The sequence below is a fragment of the Papaver somniferum genome, unplaced genomic scaffold (genome assembly GCF_003573695.1).
Source record: "Papaver somniferum cultivar HN1 unplaced genomic scaffold, ASM357369v1 unplaced-scaffold_19, whole genome shotgun sequence".
Lineage (NCBI taxonomy): Eukaryota > Viridiplantae > Streptophyta > Magnoliopsida > Ranunculales > Papaveraceae > Papaver > Papaver somniferum.
In genome coordinates, this window is record NW_020628818.1 from 5660954 (window position 1) to 5684346 (window position 23393).

The following is a 23393-nucleotide window of genomic DNA, read 5'->3' on the forward strand; positions in this document are numbered from 1 at the left end:
GGACATTAACAAATCATATGAAACATGAATTTGTATCCAGAAAACTCGAATAAATTAATCTAAAAGAGAAACTCATAGATTAAATCAATAGGAAATGCTCAACATAAGAAAACTTACGGAGCCATACAGTACTTTCACATAACGTGGATCCGGGAAAGATCAATACTGCGGAATATTCAAAGGTTCATTATATTTTTCATCACAATTTGCATAATGATACCGTAGACTTAACCTTTGACATATAATTCAAAAATTCATTCTATTTTCCATCAATATTTGCATAATGACACAATAGACTTAAATTTTGAGCATATATAGAATAATCACAGTTCATGGACGTAAACCACATATCCCGTATAAAAAATTATTTTTGCAATATATAAAACAAACCAATAAATATTAATACTGCAAAATCATCTTCCAAATAACTTAGAATTTAAATAAATAAATCTAAAAACATTGCAAGATAAAAATCGTTAACAATAGCTATGTGAAATCACAATAATTGCTATTCCAAACCCTAGTTATCCTTCTTAAAAATACAAGAATAAATTCTTATAAGAAGTTTCGTAGATAATAAAGAAAACTAAGAACAAACTGAAAGACTTCAGACATAATCGACAACTAGAGATCGAACATAAGCAAGATCTGTAAACTTCATCTCACAATGAAAACCACTCCCCCTTAGTCAATACTTCATCTCACAATGAAAACCACTCCCCCTTATATAATGATCTGTAAACCATATGTATGTAGTGTGAACTACAAAATAACTCTTCCCCTTTTTGTCAATATAAATTCGCAAAGGTACAAAAATAATGGGATCATAATGAAATTCTCATAGAGATACTTCATGACTAAAAGAGAGCATATCAACTTTGTTTCGATGATTTCACATAGTCGCAACTTATTGTATTCACCAAGGAGTTAATAAAGATATAAGATGACTCCTACAATATTCCACAGCCGCACTCCTCACAAAGATTTGGAAATTAAGCACGAGTTCAACTAAGAACTCTCCCCCATAAAATGTCATTCACAAAAGGAACAACAACAGCAACCTTACTTTCACAAGAAATGAAAGATTTCTTTGGACATTAACAAATCACATGAAACATGAATTTGTATCCAGAAAACTCGAATAAATTAATCCAAAAGAGAAACACATAGATTAATTCATTAGGAAATGCTCAACATAAGAAAACTTACAGAGCCATACAGTACTTTCACATAACGTGGATCAGGGAAAGATCAATACTGCGGAATATTCAAAGGTTCATTATATTTTTCATCACAGTTTGCATAATGATACCATAGACTTAAACTTTGACATATAATTCAAAAATTCATTCTATTTTCCATCAATATTTGCATAATGACACAATAGACTTAAATTTTGAGCATATATAGAATAATCACAGTTCATGGACGTAAACCACATATCCCGTATACAAAATTATTTTTGCAATATATAAAACAAACCAATAAAGATTAATACTGCATCTTCCAAATAACTTAGAATTTAAATAAATAAATCTAAAAACATTGCAAGATGAAAATCGGTCACAATAGCTATGTGAAATCACAATAATTGCTATTCCAAACCCTAGTTATCCTTATTAAAAACACAAGAATAAATTCTCATAAGAAGTTTCCTAGGTAATAAAGAAAACTAAGAACAAACTGAAAGACTTCAGACATAATCGACAACTAGAGATCGAACATAAGAAAGATCCTCAGTTGCTTTCTTCAGTTCAATCTTCAGAAACTCAAGATTCTTTGTTGCAATTTCAAGTTGATCACGAACAACCCCAAAATCTCGAAGAAGATTTCCAACCAATTGAGATGACATCTGGACTGGTTGATCGTTTTCTTGATCAACTGCATGAAAGCAGGTTATGGAAACATGGTTCTCATAAAATCAGCAACGTTGCTATCTTCAACTCTGTCTTCCATTTTGCATCCATCCATTGCGCGGTTCATGATATCTTAAGATGGTTAATTTACGTTATTGAGCGAACATTAATCAGAAGAATAACTTTAATGAATATATATATATAGGGAAACCCTAGTGTCATATATTTATCTTCCCAAACACGATAGTGTTGGAACCATACGTTCGGTCATGAACCATCTGCATGGACCGTCCGTGGTTATGAACCAAGGAACTGGTGGAGATTATTTTAGAAGAATGTTTTGACAAAATATAAAAACATATTCATAACAAATGACATAACATCTTTGCTAATGGAGCACTAGACATTTGTTGACAGACAACAAATCAACTGTCTTAAGGAAGAGAGAAGAAAAAAAAAACTTGCAAGCAACAAAGAAAAATAACTTATGAATTATTGATCATTTAGATTGCCAAGAGTGATAAATAACTGGAGCAAGACTCAATGTTGAAATGATCCTTTTTATTTTATAAAATTTTTATTAAGTGAAACTACAAAAAAAAAAAACTACTTTGTCAAGAAGATGATATCTTCTTGAAATTCATGTGCTTTCTCACACGGTCTCAAAGAGGACGCACAGATATAAACAGTCAAGTTATAATATGATGAGCATTTTGCTCATCAAGGGTATTGACACACTCACTTTTTATTTCTTGAGAATCGTTTGAGGAGTCGATAGAATTAGTCTCAAGAGAATTAACAAGAGGAGGAAACGAAGTACCTGATGCTGTTGTTTTCTTTTCCTTCTTGATTCTGCGCTTGAGTCTATTGATACTGATTTTGATTTCTGAAACACGATTATTGATGTAAATGTGTTCAGGAACGTTATATGTTTTTGGCCCAATAACCCCATTAACCATTAAAGGAGAGTCTAATATTTTATTCTTTCGTAGCCGCATCTTTGGAGCATCTACATAGTCATTTGTCCTTATAACATTAATTCTTTTACAGTTGTACAAATATTTAGTGTTATTTTTACCAACAAGAATTGGTTCATCACAACACTTCTCTTGTTTAAAAGTTGGACAGTTAACCCCAACAACATGAGAATAGGTTTGATGACTTCCTTAGACATCCATACAAGAATGTTATGAAGTTTTTCATTCCGCAGACGGAGCCAATATCTTCTTTCAAGATGACTTTTGTTTCCGCAGTAATAACATCTGAGAGAGACGTTATTAACTGATCTCATATGAGCTGTATTCGGAGGTTGGTGATCATGATTCTTTGGAACAGCTGCTGCTGAAGAAGGTTTTTCACTAATGCTATTAGCACGAACAAAACTAGTCACATTAGTACTTGGAGCGTCTATTCCTTCATAGCCCAGTCCTCGCGTATCACGATGACTTTTACATTCTCCAAGCATAATAGATAATTTTGTTGAGCTAATTTTAAAAAAATTCAAGTTTTCTTCCAGTGATTTGACCTTGTTGAGAGCAACCATTAGGTCAGCCTCTAATTGTTTTTCTCGAGAGAGAGGAAAACGCTTTATCTGTCATTGAAAAAAATTTGTTGAGAGATGCACATTTCTTCAGATTCTGCAAGTTTTTCTTTCAACACAAAGAGATTTCGACGAAGATTTTCACATTTAGAATTTTTTGAACGTACATATTCTTCTCGATATTTAAGAAGAGATTGTAATAAAGTATATCCACAATCATAACCTTTAAAGAGTTTTCTCAATTTTTTGTTTTCTTGACGGGGAGGAGTTAGAAACTCAGTCAAGCAGGATGTTGACTTCTTTTTCTTCATGAGGTTGTCAAACAACTTGACATATTGGGAGACTTTCTCATCAACATTGTTTTCAACATCTGATTCACTTCCATCTGAAAGTTCATCCAACTGTTCTTCCAGACGAGACTCCCAGTTGTACACGGTTTCAGGTGAGAAAGAAGATGTGAGAGATTCCTTCGAAGAATCAAAGATTTGAACAATGTCAGAAAGTTTCTGAACTCGTGATGCATCATTTGAGACAACACTGTCCATAGAGTCAGATTGCTACAAACACCAACTTATGAGGTCTTAGCGTGTTTTCCTACTCTGATACCAATTGAAAAAGAGGTGATGGATCGGATAACCGACTTTGTTTTACCGCAAGTGCACGGTGTCCAAATTGTAGACAACAACAAATGTGATTCTTTCCCACGAGGAGTGTAAACTACTTCTAACTAATACTATTAGTTTCCTAATCGATAACAATTCAAGAGGAAAGTTTCTGAAATTTATACTAAAAAATAAACAAATAAATTGGATGCAAATGGATGCGATGAGAAAAGGTTAAGGATCCGTGAATCCGTCATAGGCTAGGTTTATTTATGTTATATCTCAAGAGTATCAATTTTACTCAAGTAAAGTGGCAACACCTGGCTACTTATACATGGAAGATATGTCGTTAAGAACTCTTGATAATCGATTATGGATTGTCTCATCTCGACCTAAAAGTAGAACTCCTAATCCCTATGTATACATGGCATACAAAGTAAAAGAACGTTCGCAAATCTAATATCAGCCAGGTCTCAATGGAGTTGTTCTATAACTCTATGTAGTATACTTGGCATAAAACATGAAAAGATTTATAAGAACAAGAACTAATATCAGATACTCAAACATCAATTAAAGCTTTTGATTTAAATAAACTCTTGTTCAAAACATTAATAATCTAGCCTATAATTTCATCCTTTCACCCTAACAGTAGTTTAGCAAATCATGGGTGTCTCAAAAACCATAGAAATTGATAGAGAAAATAAACTAAGCATCCCAAAAGTAAGAAAACTCAAAACCTCGTTTCTTCCCTGTAGACCGCCTCCCCTCGTCTCTGCTTTTAGGTATCTATATATGCATCCCAATACTCTCTTTGTGACTGCTACCGGCACCTGCCAAAGCCCAGTACAGGCCAGTCCATTACCAACTCCAATTGCCAAATCCAAGCACAGCACCAACTCCCTGAACTTCTGAATTCAGGCCATACTGAGCACAGCACCAACTCCCTGAATTTCTGAATTCAGGCCATACTGAGCACAGCACCAACCAATCACCTCAAGTGCTCTCTGACCATCTGAACATTACCGACTCCCAACTTCACAATCTTTTCAAGTTCGAGTACAGCACCAGCACCTATTTTATTTCATTGCGACATTTTCTCAAGCATCAGACTCACTTGTCTCGAGCCAGCAACAAACCTTCTTTGCTCCACTGATTGCACAGCACTGCCAACGTGGTTTTCATCTCCATCAGTTAACTCAGTCACAGCATCAGCTCCATTCTGTGAACAGTTCTAGGAAACTGATTCCATCTCCATTTCCTGTTCAACTCACGCTCAAGGTCGATCACCACTGCCTGTAATTGAGTACTGAATGTGAACTGATCATTGCATCTCCATTAACACCAAACATACCCCTGAAATCCACTAATGACGTTGTTACTCACCACCACCATTAGCATCAATAGCATTAGTTTCAACTGACTCTTTCTGCAATTACTTGACAAGCCAAATCTCATTGCAGTAGCTGCTGCTGAGAAGAATTGGTTTTCATCTTAACCCCACAACACCACAGATCGAGCCCAACATCAAAACAATCAGCCATTCAAACCACATGAAAGACCTCCACAGATTTGTTGTTGATAATACCCGTCGGAGTACATCATTTAACCCCCAAAGTTCAGACCTAATTCACATCTCGAATCAAGCAAATTTCTTCTCAATCGAATATCACGAGATACAATTTCGATCTAAACTTGGATTGCATACAAGACTCCCTAATTCCTTCTTCATTTCCATCTCAAATTTCAGATCAGTCCCACATTTCAGACCACCAAACACCACCAGTAACTGCCCATCTCCGCTTCCTTGTTGCTGTCAAATCGATATGCCAAGAGTAATGCAGATTCTCATGAAACAACTCCCAGAAATTCAATCACAGTATCATCCATTCCCATTCTATAAAAATGCTGCTAAGGAAAGAGCTTTGTTTGATAAGAAATGCAGATTTCTTTTGCTCTGAAGAAGAGGATAACATTCCATAAGCCGCTGGTGGGATTGTGGTGGAGGAAGTGGCCACGTATCACTTTTCTTCCTTGCCTAAGCCGCTGGTGGATTGACACGCTTGAATACACCAAGGCAATTCCCTTGGTTCGTTTCCCTAATCTGTAGCCGTGAATGGCTAGTGGCGCGGCAAGATGAATTGATGGCTTCCCAGTCCACTAGCTCATTTATGTTAAGCTCTGGCTCCTCTGGTATTGTGAGTTCGCAAACTCCATTTAACCCATTTAGCCATTTATTCTCTGGACGAATGGATTACACTTGTAATTCTTATAAAAGGCTTAAAACGAAACCATTAGCTGGCTCACGAGACCTAGCTAGTATAAATGTGGGTATAAAAATGTCGCACTTGCGTGCTTATCAAGAGAGGGTACAACAACCATACCTAATATTTCGTTCGGCAGTCTGTATCCAAGAGTTATATCTCTGTTTCTCAAATTAATCTGCAATCGAACAGATAGGAATCTGTGAGCCGGAACGATATGAGAAATAACTTGGATGGTAACAAAGACTAATATCCAAGTGTTAATCAATTACCATCCAAGAATCAAGGTCGGATTTACCAATTGATTGAACTACGCACAACCCTGTGATATTTAAATTATGCAAACAAATATAATTGGAAATGCGGGGGTCTAACAACTACACCTAACAATTCGTTTGGCAATCTGAGAGGACTTACTCCAATACACTTTCTAGAGAATCAACTAGATAATCAGACTCAATGTAGATAAAAGTATATCAAAGAGTTTAATATCTCTAACTTTTAATTCAACCTGCAATCAACAAATATAAATTTGCGAGCCCGATTGAATATAATTAAGAGTAAACTTTAACGGTATCAAAGACTAATGTTCAAGTGTCAATCAATGTAAATCAACAACCAAAGGTTGGATATTCTAATTGATTGATCTTAAAGCACAACCTGTGATATTTCAATTATATAACAAAATATAATGCGAAAAAGAAACAACACAGACACCAAAATTTTGTTAACGAGGAAACCGCAAATGCAGAAAAACCCGGGGACCTAGTCCAGTTTGAACACCACATTGTATTAAGCCGCTACAGACACTAGCCTACTACCAATGAACTTCGGACTGGACTGAAGTTGAACCCTAATCAATCTCCCACTGATTCAAGGTACAGTTGCGTTCCTTACGTCTTTGATCACAGCAGGATACTACGCACTTGATTTCTTTAGTTGGTCTCACCCACAACCAAGAGTTGCTACGAACCAAAGTCGAAGACTTGATAAACAAATCCGTCTCACACAAGAAAGTATCTAGGATTGAATAAATCTTTCTCCCAAAGAAATACACAAGAGTTTTTGTTCCGTCTTTTGATAAATCAAGGTGAACTGGAACCAATTGATAAACCAGACTTATATTCCCGAAGAAAAGCTTAGTGTTATCAATGACCTCACAATAATTTAAATCGTATGATGGCGAAACTAGATATTGTGGAATCACAAACGATGAGACGAAGATGTTTGTGATCACGTTTTATCTTGCCTATCGGAGAAATTAATCTCGAGAAAATCTTAGAGAATATAGTACTCAAACGATAGAATCAGGCAAGATCAGAACACGCAACTACAAGAGAAATAGTTGGGTCTGGCTTCACAATCCCAATGAAGTCTTTCAAGTCGTTAACCTACAAGGATTAGGAAAACCTAAGGTTAAAGGAGAATCGACCCTAGCTTATGCAACTAGTAACACACATGAGGTATGGGGATTAGGTTTCCCAGTTGCTAGAGTTCTCCTTTATATAGTTTTCAAATCAGGGTTTGCACTCTAAGTTACCTTGGTAAGAACGTATTCAATATTCACTGTTAGATGAAAAACCTGATTCAACCAAGCTAATATCTTTCAACCGTTAGACCGAACTTAGCTTGTTACATACAAATTAAATATACCCTCATTTAGGTTTATGTAACCCAAACGTGTACATCCATGTTGGCTCAACAATGGTCAACCGAAGTTATCCATATGATAACTCTCATATCAACCATATTCATCTTATCCATAACTAGTTCAAATGACTCAAATGAAACTAGTTAAAGAGTTGTTCAATTGTTATTTTCTCATAGAAGTATACAAGAACACAACCGAAACAAAATTGGTTTGATTCACTCGAAACAATTCATGAACATTATAGTCACGGTTTGCAAATATTGCAGTCCTTATTATATAAATGTTTAAGTTCATGTACACAACCAATTTTAGAAAGTAACCCACTCAAGTACTCAAACGGGTACGTATACTTGAGTAGCCAGAATTGAGTTTGGTTATACCAGTACGCATACGAGTGCGCATACTTCAACACATTCCAAACTCCAGCAGATTTTCACGGACGTGAACTTTCCACCAGTATGCGAGTACGCATACTTGCCCAGACATCAGTAACCACCAGTACGCGGACGGGTACGCATACTTCAGGTTCCCGGTTTTGGACTTGTACACTAATGTGATTAACACACTATGTTTATATCCAAACATGGTTACATGATTCTAAACTCTTTATTTCAATCATTGAAAATTTCTTAGCGGACGTTATATAGTTGTTGTTCACAAACTATTTTTCGTCAAAGCGATTTTCAAGTTATTGAAATTATCATAATGAAACATTCCAAGACAACACCAAATGATTGTATCACACAAACCATGTAAGATGTAACTCGGCAATTTTCATATGATCTTATTCGGACTTTCTTCACGAATATAAGATGAATTCGACCAAAGAAAAATCTTGCCAACACATATTCCGAGAAATATATAAGCGAAATAAATTCAGCCAGAAATCTCAAATGTCTATAATAGAAAACTATATCGTAACACGACTTATGTCTCAATATAGGAGATAGAGTGGAAATAGACTTTCCAAGTGATAGATAAGTTTCTGTCTCTACATACCTTTTATCGATGAAGTTCCACAAGCTCCCCTTAGTAGTTCTTCGTCTTCAAGAGATGAACGCCGTGAAGTCTAAAGCTCAACTACACAATCTATGTCCTAGTTCTGAGACATCTAAATAGGCTAGAAATCAAGACTCATAGTTTTTATCACTAACATTGACAAACATGCTTGAGATAGCAACGCATGCGAGTTCGACCGAGCAATGCTCTAAAAATCTCCCTCTTTGTCAAATTTAGTGACAAAACTATCAATACGTATGGATTACAAAATAAATAAAAACTTTGTAGCTTCTCATCCAAATGCTTGATCTCCTTGGCATCTTCAACATTACTCGAAATCTTCGTCACTTCCAAGTACTCCAATGATTCCAAAGGTTGTAAGTTTAGTATCATCGTTGTTGAGGATCTGTAGCGATAACAATGAGAAAACAAATTCTTTGGATCATTGTTATACAGTGTCATAGTATTATTACACATCATCAAAGTTCAATTGCATCACAACTTTGACAACAATACTATGGTGATATGTATTACTCCCCCTTAGTCAATACATCATCTCAATATGAAAACCACTCCCCCTTACATAATGATCCGTAAACCATATGTATTTGTAGTATGAAACTACACATTAATTCTCCCCCTTTTTTCAATACAAATTGGCAAAGGTGCAAAAACTAGTGTGATCCTCATGAAATTTCCATAGAGATTCTTCACGACCAAAAGAGAACAAACATACCAACAAATTTAGATGTAATCATAAAGCCGAAGCTAAATGCATTCATCAAGGAGTTTATAAAGATACAAGATAACCCCTATAAAATTCCACAGCCGCACTCCCCACAAAGATATGTCGATTAAGCACAAGTTCATAAACGAACTCTCCCCCATAAAATGTCATTCTCGAGAGAACAACAAAGGCGACCTTGCTTTTACAAGAAAAGAAGGATTTCATTGGATATAACCAAATCACATGAATTTGTATCCAAAAAATCAATAGAATTAACCACACAAGATGACCAATTCAATTGCACATGCTCGACATAAGAGAACTTACGGAGCAACACTGTAAAAACACAAAGATGTGGATCCGGGAAGATCAATACTGCGGAATAAACAAGAGTTCACTCTATTTTCCACTACTATTTGCACAATGACATAAAATAGACAATTCTTGTATACAAAAGTCCATCCTTTCTTCCATCAATATTTGCATAATGACATAAAAGGATTAACTTTTGCAATTGTCAAAAGTTCATTCTATCTTTTATCAATACTTTCATACCGACATAAAATAGAGATAACTTTTGAACAAGTATGGGACAGTCAAGGTTCACGGACATAAACACCATATCCTATAACAATTTGCAATATAAAACCATAAAGATTAAAATTGCAAACATCATCTTCCAAATAACTTAGAATTTAAATAAATAAATCTAAAAACATTTGAAGATGAAAAAACATTTGGAACTAGCTATGTGTAATCACAATAATGGCTATTCCAAACCCTAGTAATCCTTCTAAACAAATACAAGAATAAAAATTTTCATAAGAAGTTTCTTAGACATTGAGACCTCTAAAGAATTCTTTATCGTCCCCGAACTCCTTGTCGTCAACAGCCATGGGAACATATGGTTCGTGAAGATAGGAGTCAATTCCAACAAACCTTCTAGGCTGATGATGTCGAACCAGGGCCTTCTGAATTTCAAGAGTTCTCATAACAATAGCCTTTATTTGCTGAATATCCTTTCTTGTATCATTCAACTCATCAAGAACACCAGAAAACTTATGAAAATTTGAAGGAACATCTCTTGGCTTCCTCACATTCTTTCTTTTTCTTTTCAAAGACAAAGATTTCTCTTTTTCCTTCATGATTGATGGCTTAACAATCATATTAACATCGTTTCCATCAGAAGACATGATGCTTGGAGTATCCATAAGAGTACGAGTTGTGAGAGGAAATAACAATTTAAAATCAACAAGTAGTCTCAATATAAAATGAGTTCCAGAGAAGGAAAAAGGAATGTAGGGTTACGCAACCTTTAAACAGGTTCGTACACGAACAATCCACAACCCTAAAAAGAGTAGAATTGTTGAGAATAACCCTCCTTTATTGATTGACACATAATTCCAATTTAGCAAAAACTAAGAAAAGAAGAAAAAAAAACTTTTCCTAAAGCCTGAGATGTGCACAATCTTGTCTCTTTTGAACAGGAACATGAGACAAGATACACTAAACAACACAATCAAGTTGTGATGCGGTGAACAACAATCTGTCCACCATGTTCCTTTTGGTAGGAATTCATAGAACCCTGTCTATCAAAATGTTTAGACCATACTTTCTTTTCTAATGGTCTTATCTTATCTTTGAAAACTAACTTCTTCGAAGAAGACAAAATCTTACATACCTCGGCAGTTTTTTTAGCGAGTTTAAGCTTATTTGCTAGTCGATTTGCTCTTCGTTGAAGTTTGTTGACATAAAACATTACTTGAAACACTTTGAAAGTTCATGACCCTTGAGTGAACAATAAGAGAATGTCAAAGCATATGATATTCAGATGCCCCGGATGTGCAAGATGATAGACACATGGAAGAACCTGAAAAATCAGACAAAGAGTTTCCAACAGAAAGGTCAATTATTTCTTCCAGACTGGTTGAGTCTTCTTCTGAAAGAATATCAAGATTGATGTATGTATTGCTACAATTATCAAAATCAATATTTTCACAAAGAAGTGCAACACTTGATTTTTCGTCTTCATTGGAATCATATTGATCAGACATTTCATCAAGGGTTGCACCTAGACCTTTGTTCCTTGTATTTTCTGCGGTTTGGACACTCATTTGCAAAATGACCGAACCCTTACACTTAAAGCATTGAGGCATATCCTCGTCATCAGTCTCATTAACATCCTTGTTTTTAGGAGGAATGCGATTGTGAGGTTTAACTGATGACCTGGGTTTGTCTCTGGAAAACCGTTTACTTCTCTTCAATAGAAGATCTCTAAATTGTCTTGTGATCATAGAGACTGACTTATCAAGATATACATATGATGAATCAGCCCCAAAAATATCATCCTCAGAGACATAAAAACTTTTACTTTTATCAAGTATTTTAGTGTTCTTTTGTGCTTTAAAGGCAACATCCTTACCGATTTTGGATGTACGCTCATGATCAAAGATCTTAAGCTTCCCAACCAGAGTATTTCTGGAAAGAGCATTAAGGTTATTTCCCTCAACGATGGCATGCTTCTTAGAATCGTATCTAGATGGCAGTGATCTGAGAATTTTCATCACAATGTCATTTTCAGGAATAGTCTTACCCAATGCAAAAGATGCATTAACAATTTCAGACACTTTGTGATTAAACTCATCAAATGAATCTTCATCTGCCATACGAAGTTTTTCCCAATTGGAATTAAGGTTTTTAAGCCTAGCTTCCTTTTCACTGGTATTACCTTCAAATACGGTTTCTAAGATATCCCAAGAATCTTTAGACCGAGTGCACGAAGTCACATGGTGCTGAAGATCTAGGGTAATGGCATGTATGATGGCATTCAAACCGTCGGAGTTTTGCTTTGCGGCAAGTATCTCAACAGCGTCATATGCACCAATATCCTTAGGAACGGTCGCATTTCCAACTGCAACAATGGGAGCATCATAGCCATTAACAACATAAAACCATGATTGAAAATCATGCGCTTGAAGAAAGGCACGCATAGAAATTTTCCACCACAAGTAATTAGAGTCATCGAAAACTGGTGGTACGTTTATAGAGATAGCACTTCTGTCCATCCTCAGATTGCTACAAACACAGACTTATAAGGTCTTTAACGTGTTTGCCTACTCTGATACCAACTGAAAATGCGGGGGTCCAACAACCACACCCAACAATTCGTTTGGCAATATGAGAGGACTTACTCCAATACACTTTCTAGAGAATCAACAAGATAGTCAGACTCAATCGAGATAAAAGTATATCAAAGAGTTTAATATCTCTAACTCTTAATTCAATCCGCAATCAACAAATAGAAATCTGCGATCCTGATTGAATATAAGAGGAGTAAACTTGAACGGTACCAAAGACCAATTTTTAAGTGTCAATCAATGTAAATCAACAACCAAAGGTTGAATATTCTAATTGATTTATCTTAACACACAACCTGTGATATTTCAACTATATAAAAAAATATAATGCGGAAAAGAAATAACACAGACACCAGAATTTTGTTAACGAGGAAACCGCAAATGCAGAAAAACCCCGGGACCTAGTCCAGTTTGAACACCATACTGTATTAAGCCGCTACAGGCACTAGCCTACTACCAATGAACTTCGGAATGGACTGTAGTTGAACCCTAATCAATCTCCCACTGATTCAAGGTACAACTGCGCTCCTTACGTTTCTGATCCTAGCATGATACAACGCACTTGACTCCCTTAGTTGATCTCACCCACAACCAAGAGTTGCTACGACCCAAAGTCGAAGACTTGATAAACAAATCTGTCTCACACAGAAAAGTCTATAGGATTGAATAAATCTGTCTCCCACAGAAATACCCAAGAGTTTTTGTTTTGTCTTTTGGTAAATCAAGGTGAACATGAACCAATTGATAAACCAGACTTGTATTCCCGAAGAACAAATTAGTATTATCAATCACCTCACAATAATCTAAATCGTATGATGACGAAACTAGATATTGTGGAATCACAAACGATGAGACGAAGATGTTTGTGATCACGTTTTATCTTGCCTATCGGAGAAATTAATCTCGAGAAAATCTTAGAGAAGATAGTACTCAAACGATAGAATCAAGCAAGATCAGAAAACGCAACTACAAGAGAAATAATTGGGTCTGGCTTCACAATCCCAATGAAGTCGTTCAAGTCGTTAACCTACATGGTTTAGGAAAACCTAAGGTTAAAAGAGAATCGACTCTAGCTTATGCAACTAGTAACACACATGAGTTATGGGGATTAGGTTTCCCAGTTGCTAGAGTTCTCCTTTATATATTTTCCAAATGAGGGTTTGCAATCTAAGTTACCTTGGTAACAAAGCATTCAATATTCACTGTTAGATGAAAACCTGATTAATCCCAAGCTAATATCTTTCAACCGTTCGATCGAACTTAGTTTGTTATACACAAATGAAATGTACCTTCATTTAGGTTTGAGTAACCGTACCTAAACGTGTACACCCATGTTGGCTCAACAATGGTCAACCGAAGTTAGCCATATGATAACTCTCATATAAACCATATTCATCTTATCCATAACTAGTTCAAATGACTCAAATGAAACTAGTTAAAGAGTTGGTCAATTGATATATTCTCATAGAAGTATACAAGAACACAACCAAAACGAAATCGGTTTGATTCACTCGAATCAATTCATGAACATTATAGCCATGATTTGCAAAGATTGAATTCCTTATTATATAAATGTTTAAGTTCATGTACACAACCGATTTTAGAAAGTAAACCACTCAAGTACTCAAACGGGTACGTATACTTGAGTAGCCAGAATTGAGTTAGGTTACGCCAGTACGCGTACGTGTGCGCATACTTCAACATATTCTAAACTCCAGCAGATTTTCACGGACGTGAACTTTCCACCAGTATGCGAGTACGCATACTTTCCACCGAACTTTCCAAGTAATTTTAGTAATTATTCACCTATTCAAAAGGACGAGGATTTGACTAGAAGTATCCCTGTTTTAGACGATGTAGTATCTCCTTTTTGAGAAGCCAATAATGGTTTAGAGGAAAGAGTTTACCCTGAGAATATTGTTTTAGAGTCTAGCGAGTTAAAAACGCTAGTCTTAGAAGAAGATAAACTCGTAGAGATAAGTGAGGATGTTGATTGTAACTTAGAAGAATCAATTGACTATTTTCAAGAATCTGATGATCTAGAAATTAGGGAGATTGTGACTAGTCTATCTAGAGACACTGAAAACTCTAAGTTTGGAGGTGATTATCACTTTCCTAGTGCCTTACCTTTAACTCTCAGAAAGTCCCCTCACTTAGGACTTGATATATGTGCCTCAACCATTGTGCCAGGATACCTTCATACTAGATATCCTGAACCTAATGATTTACAGGAAGAAGTTCAGTTGTTAGAAACCCATCCTCTGGTTGATGTGGTTTACCCAGGCGATAGTACCCAAATTGACTTTGTTTTCCCACCAAATATTTTTCAACCAATTGTGGGAACGCATAAGTTTCATATGTTTCAATTATTGAGTTTTGAGACTAAACCTAATTACTTTAGGAGATTAGGGTCGACACATTTGTTTAAGGAAGACCACCACGTTCGTTATGGTCAGCTGTGTAAGTCAAATTTGATTGACTTAGAGGATCCCCAGTTATTTAGGTTACTTTTATGTGCTTCTAAATTCTTAGTTGAGTATTTCCAGACTCTACAACCTGACTTTCAGGATCCTGCCTTTGAGGAAGTCCAGCCGATGAAAACCTTTTATCTAGACCCAGTTATAGAACCCGAACCTGAACCACAACTAGATATTGTTATCTTAAAGTTAAGTAAGGGTATGTTCGGTATCTTCATGGTCTATTGCAATTTTCTCTTCGTTTGGGTAACACTTTTTGATTCAGATGACCCGCAATTATTCCGGCTGCTGCTATATGATTCTTCGTGCTGACTAATCTTTTCTTAATCTGGCTGAAGACTTTAAACTTAGCACTTCCTGGGAGGTAACCCATGCTCATGCAACACGATAATATCTTTCCTTAACTATTTTGCTTCAAGTGGTAACAATTTCTCCTTGTTCATGCTTTTAATTTTATCTTTAGAACATTGAGGACAATGTTAGATTTAAGTTTGGGGGTATGGGAGAAACTTTTAGTTGCAATAAATAAACTCCAGAGCTTAGAAATTTATGCTTATTAAGGTTGGCACTAACCAATCTAAGTGGATGGGAACATCTTGGTTGTAGGAGTTAAGGAACCAATCTGATTAGATGGAAACATTTAAAGAGTCTATTCATAAAAGCACAAAGCTCAGGTGTTAGAATTAAAAAAAAACATGGTAGTTTCGCCATATCTCGTTGAATCCTAATCCTTCTATTTTTATTTTTTTAAGTGATTTGGTGGGGCACACGATTCAAGTTTTTACCTTTGCTAGGGTGGAATAGAGTGATTGAGATATACAAAAAAATAAAAAATAAAATGAGACCAGACCATTAGACCACCGGAATAAATTCAATAAAGTCGACCACTGGTGCCCTTGTATATGCCAGTTGTGTTGACCTAGAGTTATGTTTATCGACCACTGGTCCCTTTGTATATGCCAGTTGTGTTGATATTAGTCAGACCGGTATCTCAGTCCATTAGGATAGGTTCACCTTGGAAGAGGCCTTCAGACAGATATGGGAAACACCGTTCACTTTTAACCATCTCTTTATCCATCTTCTTAATCTTTCCATGTGATTGGTTGACTCCGGTTATGATGTACAGAAACTACCTGAGTAGAGCTCTGTCAGTTATATATGAATTTTAGTATGCTGAGTACAAACTCGTGTACAACAATTGGAATTTCGCATCAGGGTACTTCCTCCTGTAGTCAATGAGAGTTTGCCAACCAAGAAGATTCTTTAGTGCTTTCCAAGGTTCTGCGTAGATAGCTAGGGTCTGGAGTAAAGGTTTTGTGGTACACCTCTGGTAAACCCTCCGGAGACAACACTCCGCCACTAGGGCCACCTAGTGGTTTAACGGCTTGCTGCACGTGCTAAGTGTAGTCATTTTTATTTTCTAGATTAGATTTGCTCGAGGACTAGCAAATAATAAGTTTGGGGGTATTTGATAGACACATTTTTTTATCTGAATTGTCCTCAGTGTCTCTATTGCTAGTGCTTGATTTTTTACTTATTATGGTGTTTTTATGTTTGTGTAGGTGTTTTTGGAGAAATACACTTGTGTGGAAAAAGTTGCTCAAAAAGTGCTATTTGGACCCCTGGAGGACATTTGTTGTACAAACCCCAAATTTGGCTAAGGGACACCCAAGGTTATGCGTAGCCCAAATTCATCCTCAACACCCATCTGCTATTCGCACCCCAGAAAAGGATAGGGGCACTTCATCTTCAACATTTCAAAAATAAAAAATGGAGGGAAAAATATTCATTTCACTGGCAGAATTTCGATCGGATTTTGGAGGTGTTTTTGTGCAATTCAATCGCTGAAACTTCATGGGTAGATGTGATTTGTTAGAACAAAGCTGTTACGGGTGTTTGTTTCGATCAAATTTGGCTAGATAACCCAAGATATGAAGTCAGAGCATCACGGGTTGGTTTTCCATTCCGAGTCCTGATTGAGTGACCAAGAGATTTTCGCGTGGCTGCTGCAATGACTGGATGCGTTGAGAGTAATTTGGAGTGGGGAAACAACGTGAGAAGCTAAATCAGGGAAGAAAATATTCCCAGAATATTTTTCATCAAGGCCGAGTTAAGAGAGAATTATCTTGAGTTATAGCGAGATTTCTTGGTGCTACTGGATATATAAAGGGTTCTGGTGTTGCAGAATAAAGGACGGAGAGTTTGGGGTCGAAAGGAGAGCTCAGGAGGCGTGGATCAAGAGTTTTCAGAACTCTGTTTCTGCTGCTGCACCAAGAACACGAAGAACAAAAGACCACCAGAGGAAGTCGTTTATGCTACAGTGACAACGACAGCCACACGAGGGTCGCAGAGATACAACAACAACAGTTCTTTTTTATCGTTCTTTGCAACAGTGTTTTGCAACAATTATAAATGTTGCAAACACCCGATTTTCATTATTTTCTCTCCATTTCATCTTTGTAAACAAATTTTGAGCATGAATCAATATTTTGAGCAAGTTTACACAATGATGAGCTAAACCCATCCTCTGTGGCGACGGAGGAAGCTATTTCGCCAATGAAATGTGGTAATCTATATTTTATTTAATTTATGCAATTATTATATGATTATTTGCCTTGATAAATAAATATATAAAATGGTTTTTGTTAAGCAATTGTTATTTCAATTGATGGAGCATGCTAGCCTAGGGTTTTGATGTCCCATACTTTCGATTTACAATTGTTATTTCTAAAAAATCAACTTTTGCAATATTAAGAATCAACTTGAATGAAGGATTTGCATAATTATAATTAGAAACTATAAATCACTTTGATATTGGTAATTAGTGGAATCCATAGCTCCAATCTTCTCCATATTTTTCATATCACTTTTATTTAAGTTTTTTATATTTTTTATTTAAAATTAAGTCTAAAATCTGCTTTCACAAGTCTTGAACGAATCTTATCACTACAACAACTTTGAAAAAAACATCACTTGTCACATACAAATGAAATATACTTCATTTAGATATGGATATACTTCATTTAGATATGGGTAACCGTACCTAAAACGTGTACATGAGGTTGGCCCAATAATAGTTAACCAAAGTTAGCCATATGAATACTTTTTTCTAATCCACATTCATCTAACACATCTATATCAACTATGATGATCAAAGATACTCAATGGATCTAATTATGTTCTTCATAGAGTTGTTCAATTGTTCATATCTTATAGTAAAATACATGAACGAATCGAAGCAAAATCGGATTGATTCGAAAAAATCAACTCATGAACATTTAAGCCACGGTTTGGAAAGATTACATTCCTTATTATATAAATATATTTGTTCATGAGTATGAAATCATACTTTACCGATTTAAGAACTTGAACCACTTAAGTTTACGAACGGGTATGCAAACTTAAGTTCCGGACATTAGTCACGGGCCAATAATTTGCAAACGAGTACGCAAAATTTAGCTCCGAACCTAACTCAGTTGAAACCATTTGCGAACGGGTACGCAAACTTGGTTTCCGGACTTCAAAAAGTTAAATCAGTTTGTGAACGGGTATGCAAACTTAAGTACCCTGACTTAAACAGTTGAATAAGTTTGCGAACGGGTATGCAAACTTCCGGTCCTGAATGCTATCAAAACAGTTCATACACTAAGTACACAAACCGTAATGTATCCAAACATGGGTTTTAGCTCTTAACTCCCATTTCAATCATTGAAACATTCTTAGAAGACGACAATGGATGTCTCACACACACCATTAGCTAATAAGCAATTTTCAAGTAATCAAATGATCAATACAAAACTTTCCAAGTCGACATCAAGTCTCACACAAATCATGTAAGATGTTTAAAGGCAATTTACACATGATCACCTTTTGACATAAAGTCAAGAATAATGATGAATACAACTAAGACAGAAAGTTACCAGCACGTATTTCGAGAAATAGATAAGCAAGTTATACTCAGCTCGAAATATCAAATGTGTATGATACGAAAGACTATATTGTATAAGACTTTTGTCTCAATAGGAGATAAGTAAGAATAGAATAGACTTTATGAGGATAGATAAGTTTTAGTCTCCATATACCTTTTGTTGATGAAGTTCCTCCGAGTTCTTCAGTAGATTTTCGTCTTCAGTTGTAAGCGTCGTGAAGTCTAAAGCTCAAGTATACAATCTATCCTAGTATGAAACTCCTATAGGTAGACTAGAAATCAAGACTATAGTTTTGATCAACTAAACTTGACAAACAAGCTTGAGATAACAAAGCTTGCGAGTTCGACCGATCAATGCTCTAACACTTTCTCCCCTATAGCATCTAAAGAATTAGCAATTCTTATAATAGTTTGAAGATACACAATAATGATAGAATTACCTATATTGCATCCATGTAACTGATTTCTTAGCATACTCTTGCGTGCCATGAACTGATTCTTGAAGATGACTTCTAGATAAGACCAAATATGATGAGCAGTAGATAAACCCAATACATCACCATACATAGATGGAGTGAAAGTTGCCTTGAAACAACTCATTACATAAGAATCTACTTTCTTCCAGTATACCCACTTAGGGTTTAGAGAAAGAACCTCATTAATCAAAATTTGTTTCTCTGGTTCTACTTCTTTTCCAATAACATACCCAAACAAAGATGCAGAGTATAAAATTGATTCGAATTGATCACGCCACAAAAGAAAACTTGTTGAATCTAACTTTTCTGAAACAAAATTACCAATATTTGTAAAAGGAATAGTGAAGTTACCATCATTAGTGGCGGAAGTATGAGCCATAGTTCTTCTTCTTGTGTAAACAATCATAAATTATGAAAGATTATTGAGCAGGGAGAAAGAACCCTAAATTATGTTCTTGAAAAGATGATAAAAAATTGAATCGAAAAAGGTATTGAAAATTTGTGTAAAGTGATTCACAGAGCTGCTGTAAAAGATTTTGTAGCAGAAAATAAAAATCAGGACCTCCGAATCAGACCGAATGATACCATGAGAAATCTTGTAATGTTATTGATAAAAGAGATAATTCTTACAGACACAATCATATGCCTTAAATAAGAGATAGGCAATGATTTAGCACACAAGTTCTCCACACATTTACAATACAGAACACATAGAGTCAAGTCAACTAATGCTGACTTGACACACACACGCACACTGTTCCCACAGAAGGGTCACTTAGGATGGGCCGCAGACCGTCTTATAAGTATGTTTTCTTCCTTGGTATTTTTTCCCACTTCTTTCAAATCTGGTCTCTCTTATGCTTCACTGCCTCTCCGAAATTCCTCTGTTCTCACGCATTAGCTTTGTAAAATAAAGTGGGCCAAGAAGAAAAAGGTGTGACTCAGTATTATTACAAGAGAAAGATATACCTGTTGAAATCATCCAAAATCACGAATTCTTGTAAGTTTCTGTACAAATTTATTCTTGATAAAGAATGGGTTTCTCAAAATTGTTCTTTTGTTCATTAATATTCATTCTCTGCGTATTGAATTTGTCAATTCATTCTATAGCTTATGCTTCCAGCAATAACATCACTCGTGATGCTTATTTTCAAGAAAATGGCAGGATTTGCCTTACTCCTTATTCACCATCACAATCACCATCACCTTCATCTTCAATTGGTGAAGGTAGAGCTCTTCATAATCATCCAATTAGGTTTCTTGATCCTTGTACGAATTCCAATGCTTCTTTCATTTGTCGTTTTTCTTTTTACATCACTTCATTTTCTGGTTCTTCATCTTCTTCTCCACTGGATATTAGTGATGATCATATAGGAGTTGACATCAATTCGGTTATGTCATTTACTCCTGTTGATTCAACTTTGATGGGTTTTGATTCAAAGAATGGTAAAAGAAAGACAGTGTGGATTGAATACATAGATTCCAAGAAGATGGTGAAAGTTTGGGTCAGTTATACAAAATCTAGAACTATTAGGCCAATTCTTGCTACTCATATTGATCTTTCTATGTGCCTTGATGGGTTTATGTTCATTGGTTTTTCTGCATCAAATGGAGAGGGATCAGCACAACTCGTGGTCGCGAAATGGAGATTCAGGACTTATGGGTTTCTTCCTTCCTCTAATTCCTCTGATACAAGGGTTGAAGGTGGTGGTTTTATGCGTGTTACTGATTATGTAGTGAAAAATGGTACTGCTGAGTTACCCTCGACTGAACTAGCGTTTCTTGTCTTAGTTTTGGTTCTAATCTAGCAACTGAAACAGGGTCGATCCTAGATTGATTAGAGATAAAAAAAACAACACCTTTGAGGCCAAAGACTTTTTTCCTGTTCTGTAATTGCGTCTCCGAGTTCTTGAACACCACCAAAGCATCCACTGTTTGCCTTAACGGGGAACACAAGGTTCAGATCAAAAGTGTACCCTACCCTGACAATGTACATCAACATTGTATTAGATGTGTATATAATCTGCACCACAGCTGTGTATATAGTCCGCACCGTCGGCAGTCCATGTATAGTCCAAGTCTTCAGGAATATGGTTATTGAATTTGTTGTAAATCCGAGTCCTATGCATCTTTGGTTATTGTAACAAGCCCTGTAAACTCGTTCTATCTGTTAGGTCTTTTATTTTTTGTAACTTGTATAAATATTTAATGTAGAACAATCTGTAAGGTGTGAGAGATTAATAAAATCAATTCTTTAGAATCTTTGATGGTATCATCTTGATCCATCCTAGGACCTATCTCATCTTCCGCTACATCTTTCTCTCTATCCTTTCATCATGGTTGAATCTACTCCTCAAACACCACCAGACAGTCCTCAAGATCAGACTTCTCAACATCAAACTTCGTCTGCAACTCCAATCATTCCTGCCTCAGGAAGCTCCAGAATTTCAGATCCATATGTTATCCATCCCAGTGATAACCCTGCCACTGTTTTGTTTTCTCCATTGTTACAGGGTGACAATTATGGATCCTGGGTTCGTGGAATCACCAAGGCCCTCAACGCAAAAGGGAAACTTGGATTCGTAGATGGTACTCTTCCTCCTCCTACTGATGCTCTTGCCTATCAGTGCTGGAAGAGATGCGACGATCTGGTGGGCAGTTGGCTTCTCAACTCATGCCAACCTGATATCCGGGCAAGCTGTCTATATGCTCCTTCTTCTCATGCAATATGGAAGGATCTGCAAGTGAGGTTTTGTATCTCTAATGCACCTATTTTATTTCGATTGAAATCTGCCATAGCTGCTATACGGCAAGAGTCGATGTCTGTTTCCTTATACTACACAAAGATTAAAACATTATGGGATCAATATGACTCCCTTGTTGCTGTTACTGAGGTGTGTATTTGTGGTGCTGGGAAACACCTGCTTGAACGCCTAGAGCGTGACAGAGCCATGGAGTTTCTTCAGGGCTTGCATGATCGTTTCTCTAATCTCAGAAGTCAGATCCTGTTGATGGACCCTTTTCCAACTGCTCTGCGCATATTCAACATGGTGCAGCAAGAAGAGGAACAACAACATATCACTTCCAGCCCTCTTCCCAACATCGAGTTTGCTGCTTTGAACACCAACCGTTACGCTGCATCCTCATCTGGTTCTCGTCCTGCTACCAGCCATTTATTGCGATAATCAAGCTGCCATTCATATTTCTGCTAATCCTGTTTTTCACGAACGAACTAAACATATTGAAATAGATTGCTACTTTGTACGTGACAAACTTCTTTCTGGTCTAATCAAACCCACTTATCTACCGTCAGCTTTACAATTAGCCGATCTTTTCACAAAGCCGCTGGGAGTGGATCATTTTCTTCGCCTTTCTAGCAAGTTGGGTCTTCGTGCAGATGGTCCTCAGCCTCCAACTTGAGGGGGGGTATTAGATGTGTATATAATCTGCACCACAGCTGTGTATATAGTCCGCACCGTCGGCAGTCCATGTATAGTCCAAGTCTTCAGGAATATGGTTATTGAACTTGTTGTAAATCCGAGTCCTATGCATCTTTGGTTATTGTAACAAGCCCTGTAAACTCGTTCTAGCTGTTAGGTCTTTCATTCTTTGTAACTTGTATAAATACTTAATGTAGAACAATCTGTAAGGTGTGAGAGATTAATAAAATCAATTCTTTAGAATCTTTGACATTGAACTGAAAGGAAACCCAAGGTCCTTACAGAAGTGCTTTAAAGGA

The 23393-nt window shown here is 36.3% G+C and overlaps 2 protein-coding genes across 2 annotated transcripts; both read left to right on the plus strand.

Moving 5' to 3' along the window:
• The first annotated feature begins 20688 nt into the window (after window positions 1-20688).
• On the plus strand, window positions 20689-21462 carry LOC113338444 (L-type lectin-domain containing receptor kinase S.6-like). Its single transcript, XM_026583869.1, has one exon. The coding sequence runs from the start codon at window positions 20689-20691 to the stop codon at window positions 21460-21462; it is 774 nt and encodes a 257-aa protein (XP_026439654.1).
• A 528-nt stretch (window positions 21463-21990) lies between these two features.
• LOC113338445 lies at window positions 21991-22839 on the plus strand. The gene has a single exon (XM_026583870.1). The coding sequence runs from the start codon at window positions 21991-21993 to the stop codon at window positions 22837-22839; it is 849 nt and encodes a 282-aa protein (XP_026439655.1).
• The last annotated feature ends 554 nt before the right edge of the window (window positions 22840-23393 follow it).